This window comes from Puma concolor, chromosome D1, assembly GCF_028749965.1.
Source record: "Puma concolor isolate L17-30 chromosome D1, mPumCon1.1.hap2, whole genome shotgun sequence".
Lineage (NCBI taxonomy): Eukaryota > Metazoa > Chordata > Mammalia > Carnivora > Felidae > Puma > Puma concolor.
Genome location: NC_141676.1, coordinates 54,098,413 through 54,121,138, shown reverse-complemented (window position 1 = coordinate 54,121,138; position 22,726 = coordinate 54,098,413). Strand labels below are relative to the sequence as shown.

Here is a 22,726-nt window from a genome sequence, read left to right as displayed (position 1 = left end):
GATTCTTAAAAACTGAGAATAAACTGAGGGTTGATGGGGGTGAGAGGGAGGGGAAAGTGGCTGATGGGCATTGAGGAGGGCACCTGTTGGGATGAACACTGGGTGTTGTATGGAAACCAATTTGACAACAAATTTCATATTAAAAAAATCTTAAAAAAAAAAAAAAGAAAGGGGGCCTCTACATACTATTCTAATGACAAGCTGTTTGGGGTCTTCTGCACTGGTACCAGATGCTCTCAACCTAAGACTTACCATTCTAAGCCTAATTCACAGAATTTTATAATTGTAGGAGTTGGATTCACAGTTTTCAAAGCACAGAATAGGAGATTTGTTTTACAAATCTTCTTAGAATTGTAGATTTCTAGTAAAGAGGTGTCTTGTTAGGGTTGGTGCTTGTTTCCCAATCAAACCCCAATCAAATCCACCTAGACCATTACTAAAAAGAACTTTAATGTGATTGAGTCATTAGTCATACAGAATTGTCAATTATAAAGAATTATCAATCATAAAAATATAATCAACACTTCTCAATCAGTAGGACTGATGGCCATTTGTGGGGGGGTGTGGGGAGTGATCCATCTGGAGGGTGAGGAGGAGGACATATGCTTCTCCCAATACTCTGCCCCAGGGGTCTCAGGGACTAGATGTTTTGTTGGGTTTGACAGGCTTTGGTGCAATAGGAAACCAAGAGAACTTTTCAGCTGGCAGTTTTGATGGCTTATGCTTCAGCATCTGGAAGCTGAGATCATAATTGATCAGATAGCCATCATTGTAGACATAGAGCTTGTGATCCAAGGGGGAGTAATTGATACCATGCAGTGTTTCCAGCATCTTATCTAGTAGGATGCTGAGATGGCGCTCCCGCCCAGTGTTGGTATCAAAAGCATAGAAGATCTCTTCCTGGTGGGTGCTCCGTGGGCGTAGGGCATACAGCACTCCACAGGCCATGAAGGCTCCTGACATAGCTGGCTTGTACTGGTTGGTTTGCCAGGTTTTCTCCACTTCTAAGGTGCTGGTATTGAGGCGGCTTACAACCAGGTTTCCCTTGCTCTCCTCGGTGGCATAGAGCACCCACAGTCCCTTCTCATCACCAGCAAAATCTAAGTCTTTCCAGGGCACACCAACATAAGAGAAGCGGTTGTTGTAGGTGGCACTGGGCAATGGGCGTCGTAGCACCAGGGTGTTGGAGGAAAGATTCAGCTTGGCAATGTCACGTGTGCCATAGTAGTTGAAGTACATGAAGTTTTTGTACACGGTGTTACCACTGCCATCACCATAGCCAAATGACCTCTTCTCATAGTTCTTCATCAATACCAGGTCATCATAAGACTTGTACATCTGGTAGTAGTCAAAGTACCTAGGCCAAGCCCCACACCAGAATTATCAGGGTTCACAATGCTAATAAAAATGAGCAGGCTAGTGTTCAAATTAATAGTTGGAACTTTGGAATCATACAGAACTGATAGGTAATCTCTCTTCTGCTTATAACATACTGTGACAAAAAATAACTGTAAAAAATCAGTAACAGCAATAACATTAACATCAAATGCAACAATGTCTCATGGACACTGTGCGTGCATTATCTCATTTAATTATAGTGAAAGTACCATAAAGTAGGTTTTATCCCCACAGATTTGAAGACTGGGTCTCAGAAAGACTAAGTAATTTGCTCAAAGTCCCTCAGCTCATAATTAAAATCCATTAAAAGAAAAAAAAGATTCTATCTCATTGATTGTCGGGACTGACCGAAATAATGCAAATAAAACAATTAGAATATTTATCTCAAAGTAAGCAATCAACAAGTGATGGTTATTATTCTTTTCTTCTTTATGGATGCTCTTCCTTATGGATGCCCCCTCCACCCATCCCTGAGACAATGTCCTGTGGTAGATCGTAGTTCTGGAGCTGGATTTGGAGAGATTTATGCTCGTTGAGGTCACTTTGGAAACTCCTTTAAATTATCCCTGAATGAGGTGCCTGAGTGGGTCAGTTAAGTGTCTGACTCTTGATCTCAGCTCAGGTCATTTTCTCATGGTTTGTGAGTTTGAGCCCTACATCAGGCTCTGCGTTGACAGCTCAGAGCCTGCTTGGGATTCTCTGTCTCCTTCTCTCTCTGCCCCTTCCCTGCTTGCACACAGTCTCTCTCCATCTCTCAAAATAAATAAATAAACTTTTACAAATAAATAAATAAATAAATAATTCCTGAATGATGAGTGTTGTCACTGCTTGGCCTTAGTCAGTAAGTCTTCCTTTACCACAGAGATTTGGAGAAGATTTAAAAAGCAAAGACACATAAATTGTGCTTCATATGCTGCAAATGCCTATAGGAATTGGGAGCAATATTATCAGTAACACTAATCTTTCTGAGATGAGCTTCCACTGAGCTCTTCAATGACAGGTTTAAGCCACGTTCATCTTTCCCTCCTGTGGTGTCCTACTCAGTTGGATCTTTGTCATATTCCTATATAGACTACCTTTAAACACCCTGCCTGTGAGTTGCATCTAGCTTCCTAACCAGGCTGCCAGTTTATTTAAGGGCTCATTCATTTACTCCTTGATTCAATTAGCTATCCTTTCACCTAACACAAACAAACAAACATTTATCAACACCGACAATGCTGTCCACACTTTTTTTTTATAAAATCTCATGTGATATTCTCTAATTTAACTATCCTCACTTTCCAGATGGCTAGAATGGGTCTGAGACATTCATGTACTTCTCCAAGTTCACTTATCTTATGTGGCAGTACTCAGATTCAAACTCAACCCTGTCTGAGTCCAAGTCCCAAGTAAAGTCAAGTTCATCTTCTAAATTTCTTCTGAGAAGAACCTAGGATTCTGAAGCCCAGGTAGAGAACAGTTTGTTCTTGAGATAAGATCAGACTACCAATAGAACCAGTTTGGATTACAATGGGTTTAGAAATTTCAGACAGCAGGTTCAAGAAGGAGCTCACAGCCATCTGTGGCATTCTTAATCATGAGAGGAGCTCTAGAAGGTGACCTGTCAGACCTAGGTTAAGTTTGTCCAGGGGCATACCTAAAACAGAGAGAGGAAGTTGTGCTGGGGCCATAAAGAATCCCGTTAGGGTAGGGTAGCAAACATTTGGAATGAACCTGGGTACAAAAGAGAAACCATCCTGAACTTACCTGTTGTCTGTAGTCATAGGGGCCACCCAGTAGAGGGAAGAGTCTGGATTGGGTGCTGAGTCTCGACCCCAGGTACCTGCCTTGTGTGCAAAGCCTCTCCAATTGAGTTGCACCACAAAGGGTCTGCTGACTTTCTGGAGGCCTCCATGGTCACAAGAGCCTGGAGAAGAGAGCAGGCAAGGTAGAAACTAGGAGTGAAGCACAAAGCCCACAGGGAGAGGGCTATGAAAGTGTAATAGCTATGTGTGTGTTTCAGCATGTGTCCGTACATCTGAAGACATGCATAGGTGTATAAGCAGGCTTGACTTTGCACAAATAGAAGTTAGTGTATATGTCTGATTTTAGGTGTATTTATATATATCTATGTTTACTAGGATGCCTATATGTGAGACTATACCTATCTCTGTCTGCATTGCTTAATAATGCACCAAACAAGGAAATGAAAGATTTATTCTACATCAAGACATTCACTGCCCACCCCTCAGTATGCCACAACCAATGCTGCATTCCCAAACCATCTTTGGGGAGAAGAAATTTTCAGAAATTCAGTCTGAGGCCTCACCGGGGGGCAGGGGTGGACCAGAGTGTCCAGAGGCCACTTCTTGCTTCTCCCTCTCACACTCTCTTAGCTGGTCCTTGAGACTATCCACCTCCTGACGAAGAGCACAGAGATCATGCTGGTCTGAGTCAGCCAGAAGCTTGAGTATGAGGCTGGCATTAGCCACCTGTGGAAATGAGATGCCAAGGATATGGGTCACAGACTGTTCTTAAGAACTGATGTCAGCCTTCCATATTGCTCAGCTCTGTGTCTTTTTTTCCTCCAGAAATAAGTGATTTGGTAAATCATCAAATTTATGAAATTAAGTAAGACAGGAGACTATGGAGGCAGAGGTATTCTCTAATCTATCTATGTATATGGCTCTGGAATTAAGAGAGGAGACTCTCAGCCTCACTAAGTCCTCCCTTGGCCATAAGCCAGGTCACCAACTCCTGTGGTCTCTCCAGCTGCAGGCACAGCAGGTTGTAGATTGGGGCCTCCTAGGAGGAAGCAAGGGTAGTGGGAATCCTGGACTTCAGGGCACCGTTCATTTCCAAGACCTGGTTATCCTGACCTTCAGTGGTGCATGTGTACTCACTGACCTGGGTCTGGAGACATGGACAGGCAGTTCCCCCAAACCTCAACATCCATGACTTTTTTCTTTTATTTGCATGCCCTCAGTGCCACGTAGCCTAAAAAATACTGTCTTGGATCTGTCATTTTATTTTGTTCCATTAACAGCCCTTGAGAGAAGTTAAAATGGTGGAGCAGCATGAAGACCCTGAGCTTATCTCATCCCTGAAACGCAGCTAGATCAGCACCAAACCATTTTGAACACCTAGGAAGTTGATCTGAGGATTAATGCAACCACCTGCATAACTTAAGTCACAGAACTTGCCAGGTACACGGTGTGGAGAGGTGAACTTGGGGGAGAAAAGCCTTGGGGGGTAGGGAGCCATTTTTGCAGAGAGAAGACAGAGAGAGAAAGAGAAAGGGAGAGAGTGCAAAACATTGGCATGGTGCAAGAAAACATTCCCTGCAAAAGTAGCTGGAGAGAAAGAGAAAGAAAGAGTGAAAACACTCGCAGGGGACTGAACAAGAAGCCTGTTCCCCAAAACCATTGATGGGGAGAAAAGAGAGGGTGTCAATACCACCAGGATTCTACAAACAGTGGATTGCTGAGTCTGAAGTTCTGGAGCTCAGTACCTGGTGGCGCTCTGATGAGGAAGCTGGGCAAATTCCCAGGAGCAAGCAGTGGGGTCTGAGGGGTCCGTGTGCCACAGGGGGAGAAGCAGTTCCCCTGCTTGGAGAGCATTTGGTAGAGGCCAAATGGCCTCCCCACAGCAAAGGTCCCAGGGGACCCTGGAGAGGAGCCACATTTGAGGGTATTGGGACAAAGACCCCAGAGTATGGTGAAACCTGAAGCCGGCTGTGTGCTGTGATTTGTCACCATCTCTGAACCTCTGCTGCTGCAGGATCACACAAACATTTTCTGGGGCTAGCTGGCACCCAGCCATTGCTCAGCAAGACCCTCCTACAGAGAATCAGTGGGACCAAGTGAAGGGGTCTCTGAAGTGTTGTATTTTGAAACAACCCCATCTGAAATAAAACTCTGGAGGAAGGTGCCATCTGGCAGGCAGATGGCTTGGACACAGACAGGGTAGAGACAGGAGTGAATGAAGTCCTGAGACAAAGGAGGGATGCTTTATCATGGGTCAGTCAGAGAGGGAATTTCCTGTGCCACAGACTAGGGAGTTGGGTGAAGCCATTTCCACCTATCCTACACATGCACAATGATCCACCCCAGTAAGATAAGCAGCGTCACCTAGTGGATAATGGAGCCATTACACCATGGAGCCACTAGAGTGCTTAGTTTAAGTTCTAGGGGAAACTGGATGTAACTTCATTGGGGTTTCATTGTGCTTGCTGGTTCATTTATTTGTTCACTTTCTTTGCTTCTGTTTTTGCTTAAGTTGTTTTCTTTTTTCTTTCTTTTCTTTGTTGGGTACAGAAAGTGAAAATTTTATTTATAGTTTTTTACTTTATTTTCTTTTTATTTAAAATTTTTATTGTATTTCATTTTCTTTATTTTATTCTATAAATATTTTTTAATGTTTAAATTTTTTTCTTACACTTTTCTTCTCTCTTTTCCCTTTTTTCTCTATTCTTTCAACAATCAGACTGAAACACACCAAGGATCTAGTTCTTTTATTTGATTTTTTAGTGTGTATTTAATTTTTCAATTTTTATTTTTTATTTTATTAATGTTTTCTTCCTCCAAAATGACAAAAATGAAGGAATTCATGCCAAAAGAAAGAACACGAAAAATAACACCAAGGGACTTAATCAACACAAATATAAGTAAGATGTCTGAACTAGAATTTAGAACCATGATAATAAAAATACCATCTGGGGTTGAAAGAGCATAGAAGACACCAGAGAATCCCTTTCTGCAGAGATAAAAGAAGTAAAATCTACTCAGGCTGAAATTGAACATGCTATAACTGAGATGCAATCTCGAATAGATGTCACAATGGCAAGGATAGATGAAACAAAGCAATGAATCAGCGATATAGAAGATAAAATTCTGGAGAATAATGAAGCAGAAAAGAAGAGAAACAAGGGCAAAAGAGCATGACACAAGACTTAGAGAACTCAGTCACCTGTTAAGGAATAAAATCTGAATCACAGGAGTCCCAGAAGATGAATAGAGAGAAAAGGAGGAAGAAGGTTAATGTGAGCAAATTATACTGGAAAACTTTCCTAATCTGTGAAAGGACACAGACATCAAAATTCAAGAAACCTAGAGAACTCCCATCAGATTAAATAAAAACTGACCATCAACAAGGCATATCATAGTGAAATTCACAAAACACAGACAAGGAAAGAATTATAAAAGCAGCAAAGGAAAAAAATCCTTAAACTACAAGGAAAGACAGATAAGTTTCACAGTAGACCTATCCACAGAAACTTGTTAGGCCAGAAAGGAGTGGCAGGATATATTCTACATGCTAAATCAAAAAAATATGAAGCCAAGAATTCTTTATTCTGCAAGGCTGTCATTCAAAATAGAAGGAAATATAGTTTCTGAGACAAACAAACACTAAAGAAATTCGTGACCACTAAACAGCCCTGCAAGAAATTTTAAGAGGGACTCTCTGAGTGGAGAAAAGACAAAACAAAACAAAACAAAACAAAAAAGACCCAAAGCAACAAAGACTAGAAAGGACCATTGAACATCACCAACTCTACACATAACACTAAATTCATATCTTTCAGTACTCACTCTAATTGTCACTGGACTAAGTGCTCCAATCAAAAGACATAGGCTATCGGAGCCAAAGCAATCTTGAAAAAGAAAACCAAAGCAGGAGGCATCACAATCCCAGACTTCAAGCCATACTACAAAGCTGTAATCATCAAGACAGTATGGTACTGGCACAAGAACAGATACTCAGATCAATGGAACAAAATAGGGAACCCAGAAATGGACCCACAAACATATGGCCACCTAATCTTTGACAACGCAGGAAAGAATATCCAATGGAATAAAGACAGTCTCTTCAGCAAGTGGTACTGGAAGAATGAACCTGGACCACTTTCTTACACCATACACAAAAATAAACTCAAAATGGATGAAAGACCTCAATATAAGACAGGAAGCCATCCAAATCCTCGAGAAGAAAGCAGGCAAAAACCTCTTTGATCTTGGCCGCAGCAACTTCTTACTCAACACATCTCCAGAGGCAAGGGAAACAAAAGCAAAAATGAACTACTGGGACCTCATCAAAATAAAAAGCTTCTGCACATTGAAGGAAACAATCAGAAAAACTAAAAGGCAACCGACAGAATCAGAGAAGATATTTGCAAATGACATATCAGGTAAAGGATTAGTATCCAAAATCTATAAAGAACTTATCAAACTCAACACCCAAAAAACAAATAATCCAGTGAAGAAATGGGCAAAAGACATGAATAGACACTTCTCCAAAGAAGACATCCAGATGGCCAACCAACACATGAAAAAATGTTCAACATCACTCATCATCAGGGAAATACAAATCAAAACCACAATGAGATACCACCTTACGCGGGTCAGAATGGCTAACATTAACAACTCAGGCAACAACAGACATTTGCGAGGATGCAGAGAAAGAAGATCTCTTTTACATTGTTGTGGGAATGCAAGCTGGTGCAGCCACGCTGGAAAATAGTATGGAAGTTCCTCAGAAAACTAAAAATAGAACTACCCTACGACCCAGAAATTGCACTACTAGGTATTTATTTACAGGATACAGGTGTGCTGCTTCGAAGGGACAATGCATCCCCATGTTTATGGCAGCACTATCAACAATAGCCAAAGTATGGAAAGAGCCCAAATGTCCATCGATGGATGAATGGATTAAAAATTGTGGTATACACACACACACACACACACACACACACACACACACACAATGGGGTATTCCTTGGCAATCAAAAAGAATGAAATCTTGCCATTTGCAACTACATGGATGGAACTGGAGAGTATTATGCTAAGTGAAATTAGTCAGTCAGAGAAAGACAAAAATCATATGACTTCAGTCACATGAGGACTTTAAGAGACAAAACAGATGAACACAAGGCAAGGGAAACAAAAATAATATAAAAACAAGGAGGGGGACAAAACAGAAGAGACTCATAAATATGGAGAACAAACTGAGGGTTACTGGAGGGGCTGTGGGAGGGGGGATGCGCTGAATGGGTAAGAGGCACTAAGGAATATACTCCTGAAATCATTGCACTGTATGCTAGCTAATTTGGATGTAAATTTTAAAAAATTAAAAGTAAAATGTAAAAAAAGACCTAGGCTATCAGAATGGATAAGAAAACTAGACCCATCTATATGCTGCTTATGAGAGACTCAATTTAGACCTAAAGACACCTGCAGATTGAAAGTGAGGGGATGGAGAACCATCTATCATGCTAATGGTCATCAGAAGAAAGCTGGAGTAGCCATACTTATATCCAACAAACTAGATTTTAAAGTAAAGACTGTAACAAGAGATGAAGAAGGGCATTATATCATAATTAAGGGGTCTAACCACCAAGAAGATCTAACAATTGTAAATATTTATGGCCCCAATGTAGAACACCCAAATATATAAATCAATTAATTACAAACATAAAGAAACTCATTGATAATAATACTATAATTGTAGGGGACCTCAACACCTCACTTACAACAATGGACAGATCACATAAGCAGAAAATCAACAAGGAAACAATGGCTTTGAATGACATACTGGACTAAATGGACTTAACAGATATATTCAGAACATTTCATCCTAAAGCAGAAGAATACACATTCTTCTCAAGTGCCCATGGAACATTCTCCAGAATAGATCACATACTGGGTCACAAATCAGCCCTCAAGAAGTAAAAAAGATCAAGATCATACCTTGCATATTTTCAGGCCACAATGATATGAAACTCAGAATGAACCATAAGAAAAAACTTGGAAAGACCATGAATATTTGGAGATTAAAGAACACCCTACTAAAAAATGAATGAGTCAAGCAGGAATTTAAAGAGGAAATTAAAAAGTTCATGGAAGCCGATGAAAATGTAAACACAACAGTCCATAATCTCTAAGATGCAGCAAAGCTGGTCATAAGAGGGAAGTATGTAGCAATCTAGGCCTTCCTAAAGGAAGAATGGTCTCAAATACATAACCTAACCTTACACCTAAAAAAGGTAGAAAAAGAACAGCAAAAACAGCAGAATAAAGGAAATACTAAAGATTAGAGCAGAAATCAATGATACTAAAATTAAAAAAAAAAAAGTAGAACAGATCAACGAAACCAGGAGCTGAAAGAATTAACAAAAGAATTTAAAAAATTAATAACCTCCTACTCAGATTGATCAAAAAGAAAAAGCACAGGACCCATATAAATAAAATAACAAATGAAAGATGAGAGATCACAACCAACACCACAGAAATACAAACTACAATAAGAGAATATTATGAGCAATTATATGCCAATGAATTGGGCAATCTGGAAGCAATGGACAAATTCCTAGAAACATATACACTACCAAAACTGAAACAGGAAGAAATAGAAAATTTGAACAGACCCATAACCAGTAAAAAAATTAAACCAGTAATCAAAAATCTCCCAACAAACAAGAGTCCAGGGCCAGATAGTTTTCCAGGGGAATTCTACCAAACATTGAAGCAAGAGTTAATACCTATTCTTGTGAAGCTGTTCCAAAAAATAGAATGGAAGAAAAACTTCCAAATTCATTTATGAGGCTAACATTACCTTGATTCCAAAACCAGACAAAGACCCACTAAGAAGGAGAACTATAGACCAATTTCCCTGATGAACATGAATGCATAAATTCTCAACAAGATAGTAGCAAACCGAATCCAACAATATGTTAAAAGAACTATTCAACATGATCAAGTGAGATTTATTCCTTAATGTAGGGCTGGCTCAATATCCACAAATCAATCAATATTATACATCACATTATACTTTCACATAGAAGAAAGGATAAGAGCCACATTATCTTTTCAATAGATGCAGAGAAAGCATTTGATAAAATACAACACCCTTTCTTTATAAAAACCCTGAAGAAAGGTGGGGTAAAAAGATCATACCTCAAGACCATAAAGGCCATATATGAAAAACCCACAGTTAATATCATCCTCAATGGGGAAAAACATAGTTTTCCCACTAATTTCAGGAGCACAATAAGGATGTCCACTTTCACCACTGTTATTCAACATAGTGTTAGAAGTGCTAGCCTCAGTAATCAGAAAACACAAAGAAATAAAAAGCATCCAAATCAGCAAGGAGGAAGTCAAACTTACACTGTTCACAAATGACATAATACTCCATATGAAAAACCCAAAAGACTCCACCAAAAAACTACTAGAACTGATCCATTAATTCTGCAAAGTCGCAGGATATAAAATCACTGCACGGAAATCAGTTGCATTTCTATTCACCAATAATGAAGCAGCAGAAAGAGAAATAAATGTATCAATCCCATTTATAATTGCACCAAAAACTATAAAATACCTAGGAATAAACTTAACTAAGGAAGTGAAAATCTACACTGAAAAGTATAGAAAGCTTATGAAAGAAATTGAAGAAGACACAAAAAACTGGAAAAACACTCCATGCTCATGGATTGAAAGAACAAATATTGTTAAAATATCAATACTACTCAGAGGAATCTACATATTCAATGCAATCCTTTTCAAAATAACACCAGCAGTCTTCACAGAGCTAGAACAAACAATCCTAAAATTTGTATGGAACCAGAAAAGACCCCAAATAGCCAAAGCAATCCTGAAGAAGAAAACTAAAGCTGGAGACATTATAATTCTGGACTTCATGCGGTATTATGAAGCTACAATCATCAAGATGCTATGGTACTGGCACAAAAACAGACACATAGATCAATGGAACAGAATAGAGAACCCAGAAATGGATCCACAAACATATGGCCAGCTAATCTTTGACAAAGCAGGAAAGAATATCCAATGGAGAAAACACAGTCTCTTCAGCAAATGGTTGGGAAAACTGGACAGCAACATGCAGAAGAATGAACCTGGACCACTTTCTTACACCATACACAAAAACAAACTCAAAATGGATGAAAGACCTAAACTTAAGACAAGGAGCCATCAAAATCCTAGAGAAGAAATCAGACAACAACCTCTTTGACCTCAGCCACAGCAACTTCTTACTCAGCATGTCTCCAGAGGCCAGGGAAACAAAAGCAAAAATGAACTATTGAGTCCTCATCAAGATAAAAAGCTTTTGCATGGTGAAGGAAACAATCAACAAAACTAGAAGTAACTGACAGAATGGGAGAAGATATTTACAAATGACATATCAGATAAAGGGTTAGCACCCAACATCTACAAAGAACTTACTAAATTCAACACCCCAGAAATAAATAATCCAGTGAAGAAATGGGCAAAAGACATGAAAAGACACTTTTCCAAAGAAAACAACCAGATGGCTAACAGACACGTGAAAAGATGCTCAACATCACTCATCAACAGGGAAATATAAATCAAAACCACAATGAGATATTACCTCATACCTGCCAGAATGGCTAAAATTAATAGCTCAGCCAACAATGGATGTTGGCGAGGATGCAGAAAAAAAGGAACCCTTTTGCACTGCTGGTGGAAATGCAAACTGGTGCAGCCACTCTAGAGAACAGTGTGGAGGTTCCTCAAAAAATTAAAAATAGAACTCCCTTACAACCCAGCAATTGCGCTACTAGGTACCTATCCAAAGGATACAGGAGTGCTAATTTGAAGGAGTATATGCACCCCAATGTTTATAGCAGCGCTATCGACAATAGCCAAAGTATGGAAAGAGCCCAAATGTCCATCAACTGATGAATGGATGAAGATATGGTATATATATACAATGGAATTTTACTTGGTGATCAAAAAGAATGAAATCTCGCCATTTGCAACAGTGTGTATGGAACTAGAATGTATTATGCTAAGTGAAATCAGCAGAGAAAGACAAATATATTATTTCACTCATATGTGAAATTTAAAAAACAAGAGATGAACAAAGAGAAGGGAAGAAAAAAGATAAAAACAGAGAGGGAGACAAACCAAAAAGACTCTTAAATACAGAAAACAAACTGAGGGTTGCTGGAGGGGTTTTGGGTGGGGGGAAAGGCTAAATGGGTGACAGGAATTAGGAGAGCACTTGTTGGGATGAACACTGGGTGTTATATGTAAGTGATGAATCACTAAATTCTATTCCTGAAATCATCATTATTATACTATATGTTAACTAATTTGGATGTAAGTAACTAAGAACAAACTGAGGGTTGATGGGGGGTGGGAGGGAGGGGAGGGTGGGTGATGGGTGTTGAGGAGGGCACCTTTTGGGATGAGCACTGGGTGTTGTATGGAAATCAATTTGACAATAAATTTCATATATTGAAAAAATAAATAAATAAATAAAATAATTTGGATGTAAGTAAAAAACAAACAAACAAACAACAAAAACAACAACAAAAACAGCTCTTGAGGTGAGCATTAGTGTTATTTCCATTTCATAGCTGAGGACATTGTGTCCCTCTTTGCTACAGAAAAAAATGACTCTCTCCTCTGTATACCCAGGTTCTCTCTCCCCTTTCCTGATTACAGCCACATTCTCAGGGGTGTCTTGGTGAGTGAATGAATGGACACAGACAGCTAGCTTTCAGGCCCTCTCTCATCAACCTTCCCCAAGTGCCCATTACAAAAAGCAACTGCCCACATCACATGCTGGATGCCACATTTCCATTCATTCCTCACTCTACTGACAGCATCAATTCCAAGCTCACTAGCCTGGTCCACAAGTCTCTCCAGATATTGCCCCTATTTTAGCTCAATTCAAACTCTTTTCTGTCTCCTTTCCACTGGCCATTCCACTTCCTTCTTCTTCTCTAACCTCTTCCCATCTCCCACTGCACTTATACCCACAAATTGGCCTGTTAATGTAGGAAAGCACATCCTCCACAAACCTCTCTGTATGGTGATGGCCTCTGAGAATCCCAAGGACAATACCTAATTTTTTCCTTCACACTCAGGATTCATCTCAAAGATGAGGGCTATGCTTTCTCCAGGAATTTCTCTACTGGCCCAGCTCATCCTCATGCTGGATGCAGGAGAGAATGTGCTCATGTAACTCCCAGCCTCAACCCGTAGCTCCAGCACTCACCCTCAAGAGCTCCTGATCATACTTGTCCATGAGCTCCTGGGCTGTACTCTGTAGCTGCTCCAGCTTCTTCAGGGGAATGAGGTCATTGGCCAGGTGAACCACACAATGGCACAGGCCATCCTTACCCATAGAGCCTGGCACCAGCTGGAAAAGCAAGATCACAGGCACGTTAAGCATAATGAAATACATTGGAGCACAGTGCACGGTTTGGGAACATGAAGCAGAAGAGCTGACCCTACTCTGGAGAGTCTGAGAAGAGATCTCTTTGCACAGGAGGGTGTTCATGACTGTCTAAGTCTCCTTCTGTCGTGAGTTTGACCCTTCCCTTGATTTCCCAGAGCTGAAATATAGTCTCCTTCCAGCTCCTACTGGTGGAACCATCCTCACCCTACCTCATGCACTGACTGGGTCTGGCTGCAGTTCACAGAACTGGGAGTAGACTCTTCTCTGAGGCTCTGTGGAAAAGAGGAAAGATGATCTGAAAAGAAATGTTCAGGGACTAGCTTGGTGGCCACAGTACCTCTACTCTGGACATAAGTAGATTCCCACAAGTTCACTTTGTCTTGAAGACAGCAGGAACAGAGAGTTCCAAATTGTCAAAGAAGGGAATGAATATTAACAGCACCATTAGGCACCAAAGTCTGGACTGATATTTAGCATTCCCAAGAACACAGGAGGGTATGACTTGAATTCTTTATTTTGTAGTTGAAAAACCAGAGGTTCTCAGAATGTAAAAAAAAAAAAAAAAAGAAAAAAAAAAGAACCATCTAGGGTTTCCTTATAGATTTTTCAAGAATCAAGATGTGTGGCCACTGTCCTTCTCTGAATAGTCCCACACATATCTTCTGTGGCCCTGGGAGTTAATTTGGCTGTGTCTTCAGTCTGCAACTCCAGCCCAGTGGTTTAGCTTTTGGGGATCATGACACAAAGGGTGCATGCTTACAATAGCCCAGGTTGTCCTTCCTTAGTTCCAGCATCCTTCATACAGGAAAAGGGTGGCATATTTCTGCAGGAAATGATGCCTCATAAAAGAGCAGGATGTACAGCCCAGAGTTCATCCTTGTTTTCCTTCTGTCACCCTATGCCTGACAACAATCAGAGCAACAATCAGAGCATATTGGATATCCCATCCTCCTTTCAGACGTCCCTGGGTCTCTCCACCTTCACTCTCTCTCAGAACCTGGGGCTTCTTGAAATGGATCAGAGTGGTGAGGGAAGCCAGTCCAAAACCCAGAACCATCTCTTCACCCACTTGAGATCCCTCCATCCTCTGCCTGTACCTGAGGCTGCCCTGGGAGTGCCAGAGGCAGCAGTAGGATGGTTATCAGGAGAGCCAAGGAAGACTGCATGTTGCATCTGCTGCAGGAGGGGAGCAAGACCTATGAGTTCCCCTAGGCTTTTATCTCTTGTCCATGTGAATGGTTTCAGTAGGAGAGATAAGGATTTCATCATCTGAAAGGTCTGAGGGTGTGAGGGGGGTTGGAAAGGGACAGGGCGGGGCATGGGAGGAGAGGGCTGTGCTTCCAGAGAAGGGCTGAAAGTGTGTTTGTGCTTCCAGAGAAGGGCTGGAAGTGACTTTTTTACACAAACAAGATCTTTCTCATCGTGTTCTCAAGCTGAGATCTGTCCTCCATCTGCTGGGCCCTCCTGTCCACATAGATTAAGACTAACCTGAGACACACTGAGGGGGCCTTGGGATGGGTCTCTTTCAGGAGGGACTATGGTCTTTCCCTCAGCTTTAAGGGAGGAATACTCTAGAGGAAAATGTAACCCTACCTGCTCCATCTCCAGGACAGAAGCCATTTATTTAATTAAGTGACCTTGGATGCAGGCCAAGCTGTGAACCTGGGGGGATTGCTTCAGCAGCACAGTGCTGGCTGCTCTGCTCTGTGCCCTCCCTCACACCTAGAAGTCTGTCCTCCTCACTGTTCTGAGCACTCTATGTGTTTCCATCCCACCCAACTAGTATTCAAATGTATCTGCTAATTCAAGCTCTGGATGTCAGCAGCCTCCACTCCCTGTCCTTCAAGAGAGCCCCCTCCCAATATCTTCTTGTCAAGCCTCTGGTCCTCTGGGCCTGGTACCTGGGGTACCCTAAAGAAAAGGAAGAATTGGTCCTGAGTCATAGCTCAGTGTTCCTAGGGCTGGCCACCAGAAATTACCCCTTTCTCTTCCACTGTGTCTACTGAGAACTTCCCAGGCAGTGGTGAGTCTCAAACCCCCAAATACCTAAGAGGATGTCAGCTTCCTATGAAGACTGCATTTTCCCATTGAAAAATTTGTATCTCTTATTATTTTCCTACTTGTCATTGCAACCCCAATTCAGATATCGTAGACATTCAGCATAAAGGCCATTTGCTAATGCATCCCGTCCTTTATAGCCCTTTGCCTAGCACATAATACCTACTAGAGAAATGCATATGAAGTCTCTACTTTTCCTCCTAGGGAAAGGATGAGAGAGCTTAAGTGAATGGATGACTCCAGGAAGAAATGCCTTGGACTCTCTTGGGCAATCCTTGATGAGAGACCATACCTTCATCTTGCTTTACAGATTTTCACCTTCTGACTCCCTGCTCACGGCCTGGGATCCATTCTCCATCAGCTCCTGTGGCCTAGCCTCTGTCCCAGAGGAGCCACAGAGGTTGGGGAGGTATGAGAGGAATGAGTTGGGAACCCTAAGCTACATGGAGCAGAAAACCTATCCTGAATCACTGCGCAGGTGGGTGTTACCAGAACGTTATGGAAAGAGGAATGGAAAGGAGGAAGTATGAAAGAACACAGAGCCTGAAGCACGACAACTAGTGCTGGGGTCATCTTCCTATATTCTGCCAATGAAAACTAGTGAGGGGATCTAGCCGGGAGAGCAGGGGAAGGCTCGGCACATGAGCAGACAGGAGAAAGAGCTTAGGTGGGCAGCATGGGGTAGTCCACTGCCTTCCCTCCCAGAACCAGCAGCTCTCTCAAGATTTAGGTGTTAGTCTCCAGGTCAGAAAGCACATCAATTTCCAGAGCTGTGTGCTCTTTTACTCATATTGCGCCATTTCCTCAGGCCCTCCTGTCTTCATTCCTTCAGCAAACATGGAGTTCCTGCTTAGCGTCATGCGCTATACAAAAGGCCCCACTCAGAGCAACCTTTCAGTAATCTGGCCCTGGCTGGTCAGAGTGATGGGGAAAGATGAGATCTTGATGACCAGGCTGCATCCTGGGCCTCCCTGTTTGCCACAGTCCGGGCCCAGTCTGTTCTATGTGTGTGAGATGCAACTGTGGAGATCAATACAGTTAGAAAGAGCGGGAAAAGTCTATGGACACGGTAGACCCCGGTGGCGAGATGTGTTCAGTGCGCATTCTGTCCACGAGATGGGAACAGGGCTGGGGTGACCATAGCGCCACCTATCGGCAGATGATGAAGATGCCCTGGTCAGAGCTCTGCTCCAAGGATTGCTGTAGCACTACTTGGCCATCTGACGGCACAGGCTGCAGAAAACATGTGCTCATTCACTGCTATGGGAGGCCCTCTCAGGGCTCACACCCCTTATGGCCCCGACCCAGCACAATCGAAGCAAGTGCCTGAGCCTCTGAGCGATCTGTTGGGTACGTACTCCATAGACCACAGGGTTCAGGGCAGGGGGCACCACCACATACAGGTTAGCCAGTAGGATGTGGATGTGGCCGGGCACCGTGTGGCGGCCGAAACGGTGGGCCAGGAAAGAGAAGAGAGCGGGTGTGTAGAAGAGAGTGATGACACTGGCATGGGCCCCACAGGTACCCAAGGCTTTGCAGCGGGCACCGTGGGACGGCAGGCGACAGACAGCACGGAGAATGAAGGCATAGGAAGTGGCGATGAGCCCAAAGTCCAGTGCTGGGGATAGAAGTGTGGTGGCTAGTCCGTACCAAACGTTGGGGCGCGTGTCACCACATGCCAGCCGAGCCACACCCATGTGTTCACAGTAGGTGTGGGGGAGCTCCCGCTGCCCACAGTAAGGCAGTCTTTGGAGCAGGGCCACAGGGGGTGCCATGACACAGGCACCACGGGTCACGGCAGCCACCGCCACTCCACCCACCACACGCTGTGTCAGCAATGCCCCATAGCGCAGAGGCTGACAGATGGCCACATAGCGGTCCACGGCCATGGCCAGGAGCACTGAAGATTCAGCAATGAAGGCCACATGGGTAACAAAGAGCTGAGCTAGGCAGGCCGTGAAAGAGATCTCTGCTGACAGGCCCCACAGCACAGCCAGAGCTTTGGGTACCGTTGATGTGGCCAGAACCAAGTCAGCAGCTGCCAGAAGCCCCAGCAGCTGGTACATGGGTGCCTGAAGTGTCTTATCAGCTGCCACCAGCCCCAGTAGAAGGACATTCCCTGCCAAAGCCGCCATGTACAGCAGACATACAGGCACCGCAAGCCAGGCATGCAAGGTCTCCAGTCCTGGCACCCCCAGCAGGACAAAGGGACCGGGCCCAGAGATGAGCACAGTCTGGTTGAGAGCAGCCAGTACAGGATCCATTTCCATCTCCTGGTTCCACTTGGCTCTGTCCCTGCAGGGTATGAATGAGGCCTGTGAGAAGCAATCATCAGTTCCCCAAGAGATTTCAGATAGGTGGGGGTGAGGGTCCAGCCTTTGGGTACTAAAGCATTTGCTGACAGCCCTATGCTGGCCTATGGATTTCCTAGCCTTCTGTGGGTTTGCTAATGTTTCCATATGATAAATGAAGGAATCTGGCTTCTGACAGGTCAACAGACCTACTCCAGGATACCCATCTGGTTAATAAAACTAGGATTTGAATCAAAACTCATCTGATTACAGACCACACTCTTCTGACAGTCGTCTCTGGGAGGAATGTCTCCTCAACATCCCAGGCACATGAAAGCATTGGAATATGCTTTTCCTGATGACCTGTCCCAGAGGAAGTTATTCGTGTCAAACAAGCCCAATCTTGCCAACATTCTCTGTGTCCCCCTCTACCCCAGGGAAGCTATAAGTCAGAAGGAAGCATATATGGAATGGCTGTTTTTCCATTCATTCACCCACAGGTGCTCAGACAAAGCTCCTCTTCCAAAGTCCTTTCCCAGAAGCCACTTTATTAGCTCACTTACCCTCCCAAACAGTATATTCCTTCTAGTTTGTCTAGTATTTTGTCCCAGCTTTCAATGGCTTTGAAATTCTTACCTCCAGCTCTATTCATAATAGTTCAAAATGCCTGGGTTGTGAAAATTAATCCCTGCTTTGACCAGTGTAGAAACTCATCCCTTGACTCAGCTTTGTGGTTCTTTTTTCTTCTGTTCTTTGTCCATGGACAGACCCTTTGGGTTCTGAAGAACTCAGTCTGGAAAAGTTCTGATCACCCGGAGGACACAGAAGAGCATCAAGATTTGGCTGCAGTGGAAGGGACTGGGGTCAGATACCACAATGACAGTGCAGTATGGTGCATCCAATGGTGGATGTGGACAAACTTTACTTACCTGGGTTTAGGTGGATAAGGAACAGCCTAGAAAAAGGATGCAGGCTAAATGTGCTTTCCACGTTCTTCCTAAAGACCACAGTTATGTCCATGAACTTCATGAGATATTGCATTTGGTATTTTAAGCTGTTCCAGGGAATGAAGGGGCAGGTGAACGGAGAATACAGTGGTCTGGGCATGGGGGCGGGAAGGATGGCTATCAAGCATTTCATGGTCCATGTGTGCTCTAGGCTTCTCTGCAGCAGTGCCTCCTGGGCCTTTTTTCACAGCCCTACATTTTGACTCTTGCAGAGAAGTGTTAGGTAATAAACCAGGATAGACCTTCCCAAATAAAAGTCTTATTGGTTTAGAAACCAGAACTTCCTTCTGAAGAATAAGGCTTTGCCAAGTCATGGGGTCTGGTCTTGACACTCTCATGGTGGGGGACCCGTGGGTTCCTCTGCACCCTGGGTACGTCATTCTAGGACCAACAAGACAGGGCCAGCCTTTCCAAGGAAAGAAAGATGTCAACACCCTCAGGGCCTGGGAATGTATCTCCCCAAACCACAGGACAAACATGACCTGTACCAGGCAGGGGCCCCATAAAAAAGTCCTGAACTCAAGGTGTGGACCCTATCAACACACTTCCTTATGGCAAACTTCCAGGAACAACTGCCCCATATCCCACATGCCCACAGTCCACACTTCTGCTCCTTCCGTCTCCTTTCAAAGGCTAAGAGAAAGGGGAGAGGGAGAGGCAAAGATCCTGCTCCCAACCTCCAGCCTCAGCTTCTGCTTTGTGCCTGGCTTTCTATAGACAAAGTTGCAGTTTCTCATCCTTCACTGCCTGCTCTGCCTCTGCCCAGTCTCACATGGTCTCCAGGCCTCACACAGCTCAGCATCCTCTCTGAGTCAGGAGTTGCCAAGGGACATGCTGAGGGGGTGGAAGTTGGATGCCCCTCCTCCTGAGCTCCAGGCAGAGCAATGTCTCTGTGCTAAGGGCTGAAGTCCTGGGGCCTCTCCTATGTGCTACCGCATGCATAGCATCACCCTGTCGTGGGTCCCTTTCCATGATCAGGACACCAATGCACAGAAAAGCTAGGGTCACACACAGCTGGGATACGGAAGGAACAAGAAACCCTGGATCCCAGTCCAGGACTGCTTCCTCTCCCGGAAGCCTTACCATGTTCCTCACTTGACAGCAATTCCCCTCTGGCCAGGAGAGGCCGCCTCTGCCACTCACACAGACTCTGCACATCATCTGGTCCTGGGTCTCACTTCCACGCTGAGAGTGGCCTCGCTCTGATTCCATTCACACATGCGCACCTTTGTACTGGCAGGGTCACTGGGGCACACAGACCTGCCTGCACCTGCTGCAGACTGAGACCCGTCTCCCTCCATCGATGCCTCCACCCCGTGGGGTCCAGGCCAGGGCCCTTGTCCTCCCTCGCCCTTTGCTATGGATCCTTCTCAGGGAGCCTCCCTGTCCTCAGAGTGGCTCACGTACTGTGTCCTGCCCAAGGGGCTTGAGGGACAAGTTTCCCCTCCAGGGAAGAGCAGAACAAGAACATATTAAATGTGGCTGGCAGCAGTAAGACAAAAAGAAGGCAGAAGGGAAGAGTTCCAGAACTGAACTCTGGCAACATGAGTTCGCCACTATGAACCTGAATTGACTGAGCACTTTGAACCTCCATTTAATCAGAATTTGACATCCCATCCTGATCGTGGAGGGGAGAGGAGTGAGAGGGAAAGCCAGCACAAAGGTCCATTTTTCTTGTTCCCCAGTATTCCCACGTCAGCACAGCCGTTTAGATCTACAGAGGGCTCCGAGGCCGTGTTATCTCGGTTCAAACCCTAACTATTCCACAAACGAGCTGTGTGACTTTGTACAAGATGCTCAACTGCTCTATGCCTTTATTTCTTTTACCTAACTAGGGATAAGAATAAAGGCACCAACAGTACAGGAATCCTTGAAGGATAAATAAATAACATGTAAAGCAGTTCTCCCTGGATGACAGTGAATCCCCATACATGTTAAATAATATGGACATAATTATTTGAAGCACTTGTATTGTTTCTTGAGCCCGTTCCTACTGAGCTCCTTTCCAGTGTGATCATAGCTCTCAACTTTATCATCTGAACATCCACCCTTTAAATTATCTTAAAAAAAATAAAACAAACCCCAAACTGTGAGGGGTTTGGGGACTGAAGGAAGTGTATTTGAAAGCAATGTGATCCCATGTAAGGAAAAAATAATGGCTAAAAGACCACGTAGAGTATCAGATTAGATGGCATCAACCAAAGAAAGAACCTTGTTGCAGGACGGAGCCAATAAAAGGCGGCTGAACACAAGACTGCTTCCACATAAAAAAGAATGTGGTGGTGCTGTCCTCTAATCCCTACTCCTGGTCCCCAGCCCACACCTTCCACATTTTTCTGACCCAGAAAGGGTGAGAAGGGGGTGCTGATACCTCACCCTCAGTTCTGAAACTTAACGGCCACGGTGGCCTCTGCCTCATGCTCTCCTTTGCACCCCAAAGTTGTTCTCTGAAAAAGAGTCTGAACCACCTATTTCCGTCAGGACGAAGAGGCTTCTCAGACCATCCCATGGGGATGGGCATTTTAGCAGCACCTTCAGTGCTTGGCTCACTGTGGGATAAATCCAGGTAGGGCACAGGGAGGAGACCTTTTCAGGAGCCCCACACCCTGTCTAGGGGGTGCCTGATCTCAGCTGATGAATTCCTGCTGCTGAGGGGTCAGGAGCTCTCACCTCTCTGCTGCAGAGGTGCGATTAGAGACGAGAAAGGGCATCCAGCCTCCACGTACCCAGTGCTGCTTCAGTCCCTACTGCTCCAGCTGGTCCATTCAGGAGTCAGTGCACTGGTGACCAGGGAGACTCCACAGGGACTCCCGGGGCAAGCCTGGGGGAGAGCAGGGATGGGTGGGATGGATTTATGGGTCGCTTCTCGGGGCCCTCGGGAGGGCTTGGACCCTGCATCCCTGGTGGGGGATTGAGAAGCTGCTGGTCACAGCTGTGCACTGTTAATGAGGAATTAGCAGCGGTCTGCAGTCCTGTCTGCCGACTTTCCTGGTCCCAGGTCTCTATACCTGACGGGCTCGGGACCCAGGAGAGGAAGAGACCAGGCAGGACCACTGGAAGGGGCACAGAGAACTCAGATGGAGACGTGCCTCGCCACACACAAATAACACACCCGAGTGCCACCCAGACACGGGCCGTCATCGTCACTTGGCATCCTTTCTGCCCCCCAGCCCTATAAACAGACCAAGAAGTGTGATGGGAAGAGCCTGGGCTGTTGAGTCCTGCAGACGGGGAACGATTAAGGCTCCACTACCAGACAGCCTGCAGCAAGTTACTTAAGATTTCCGACCCCAGTGTTTTCCTTTGTACAATGAGGATTCCCGGATCTTCCCAAACAGGTGGTGTGAAGATGAGCAGCGAGCGTGGAGCCCCAGCAGGTGCCTGTGTTAGGACAGCGGACACCACATCAGTCAAGGCCGTGGCTTGCAGAGTCAGCTGAGGAAAACTGGCTGTCAGACACGCCTGCTGGGCCCACATGGGGTCCTGCTCCGCCCTGGGGTAGACATAATTCCTTTCACAACATCGCCCCTCCCTCAAAAGTGCCCTCCCTTCCACGTAGCAGGGCCTGAGAGGATGTGGTAACGACAGGTCTTCCACGGTATTTCCTCCACAGCGTGGATTTTTTTGGAGACCTAGTTTGAATGAATTGTTTTCTGTTCACACTGTCACAGAACAAACTTACAGGTTATCAAAACAATTCTGTACTATTGTAAAAGTGTCTTTTAATATTCTAGAACAGTCCAGTAACCTCCTCTCATGTCCAGC

At 44.3% G+C, this 22,726-nt stretch overlaps 2 protein-coding genes and 1 pseudogene across 3 annotated transcripts; all 3 read right to left on the bottom strand.

Annotated features, from left to right (window-relative positions):
- Positions 1-421: 421 nt before the first annotated feature.
- LOC147576706 (olfactomedin-4-like) lies at positions 422-14,857 on the bottom strand. Of its 2 annotated transcripts, XM_086679418.1 has the most exons (6): positions 14,703-14,841; positions 13,815-13,877; positions 13,423-13,566; positions 3,710-3,872; positions 3,148-3,307; positions 422-1,357 (listed from the first exon to the last, which is right to left on the bottom strand). In XM_086679418.1, exons 1-6 carry the CDS (start codon positions 14,769-14,771, stop codon positions 634-636), a joined length of 1,323 nt encoding a protein of 440 aa, XP_086535544.1. In that variant the 5' UTR covers positions 14,772-14,841; the 3' UTR covers positions 422-633. The 2 variants fall into 2 exon arrangements, with proteins under 2 accessions (XP_086535544.1, XP_086535545.1); XM_086679419.1 differs by lacking the exon at positions 13,815-13,877 and having other exon boundaries at positions 425-1,357; positions 14,703-14,857.
- A 1,955-nt stretch (positions 14,858-16,812) lies between these two features.
- Positions 16,813-17,360, bottom strand: LOC147576705 (olfactory receptor 52D1-like). Its single transcript, XM_086676411.1, has 2 exons — positions 17,022-17,360; positions 16,813-16,896 (listed from the first exon to the last, which is right to left on the bottom strand). The coding sequence occupies exons 1-2, from the start codon at positions 17,358-17,360 to the stop codon at positions 16,813-16,815; spliced, it is 423 nt and encodes a 140-aa protein (XP_086532537.1).
- A 4-nt stretch (positions 17,361-17,364) lies between these two features.
- Positions 17,365-18,217, bottom strand: LOC147576704 (olfactory receptor 52B2-like; annotated as a pseudogene).
- Between the last annotated feature and the right edge of the window lie 4,509 nt (positions 18,218-22,726).

Coding starts and splice junctions, on each gene's coding strand:
- LOC147576706 (XM_086679418.1), bottom strand. CDS start 14,771: ATGCAGTCTTCCTTGGCTCTCCTGATAACCATCCTACTGCTGCCTCTG. Junction 13,567..13,814: donor AGACCCAGTCAGTGCATGAG/GTAGGGTGAGGA, acceptor TTGCTTTTCCAG/CTGGTGCCAGGCTCTATGGG. Junction 3,873..13,422: donor ATGATCAGGAGCTCTTGAGG/GTGAGTGCTGGA, acceptor TCATTTCCACAG/GTGGCTAATGCCAGCCTCAT.
- LOC147576705 (XM_086676411.1), bottom strand. CDS start 17,360: ATGGGTGTGGCTCGGCTGGCATGTGGTGACACGCGCCCCAACGTTTGG. Junction 16,897..17,021: donor TGAACCCTGTGGTCTATGGA/GTACGTACCCAA, acceptor TGTTTTCTGCAG/CCTGTGCCGTCAGATGGCCA.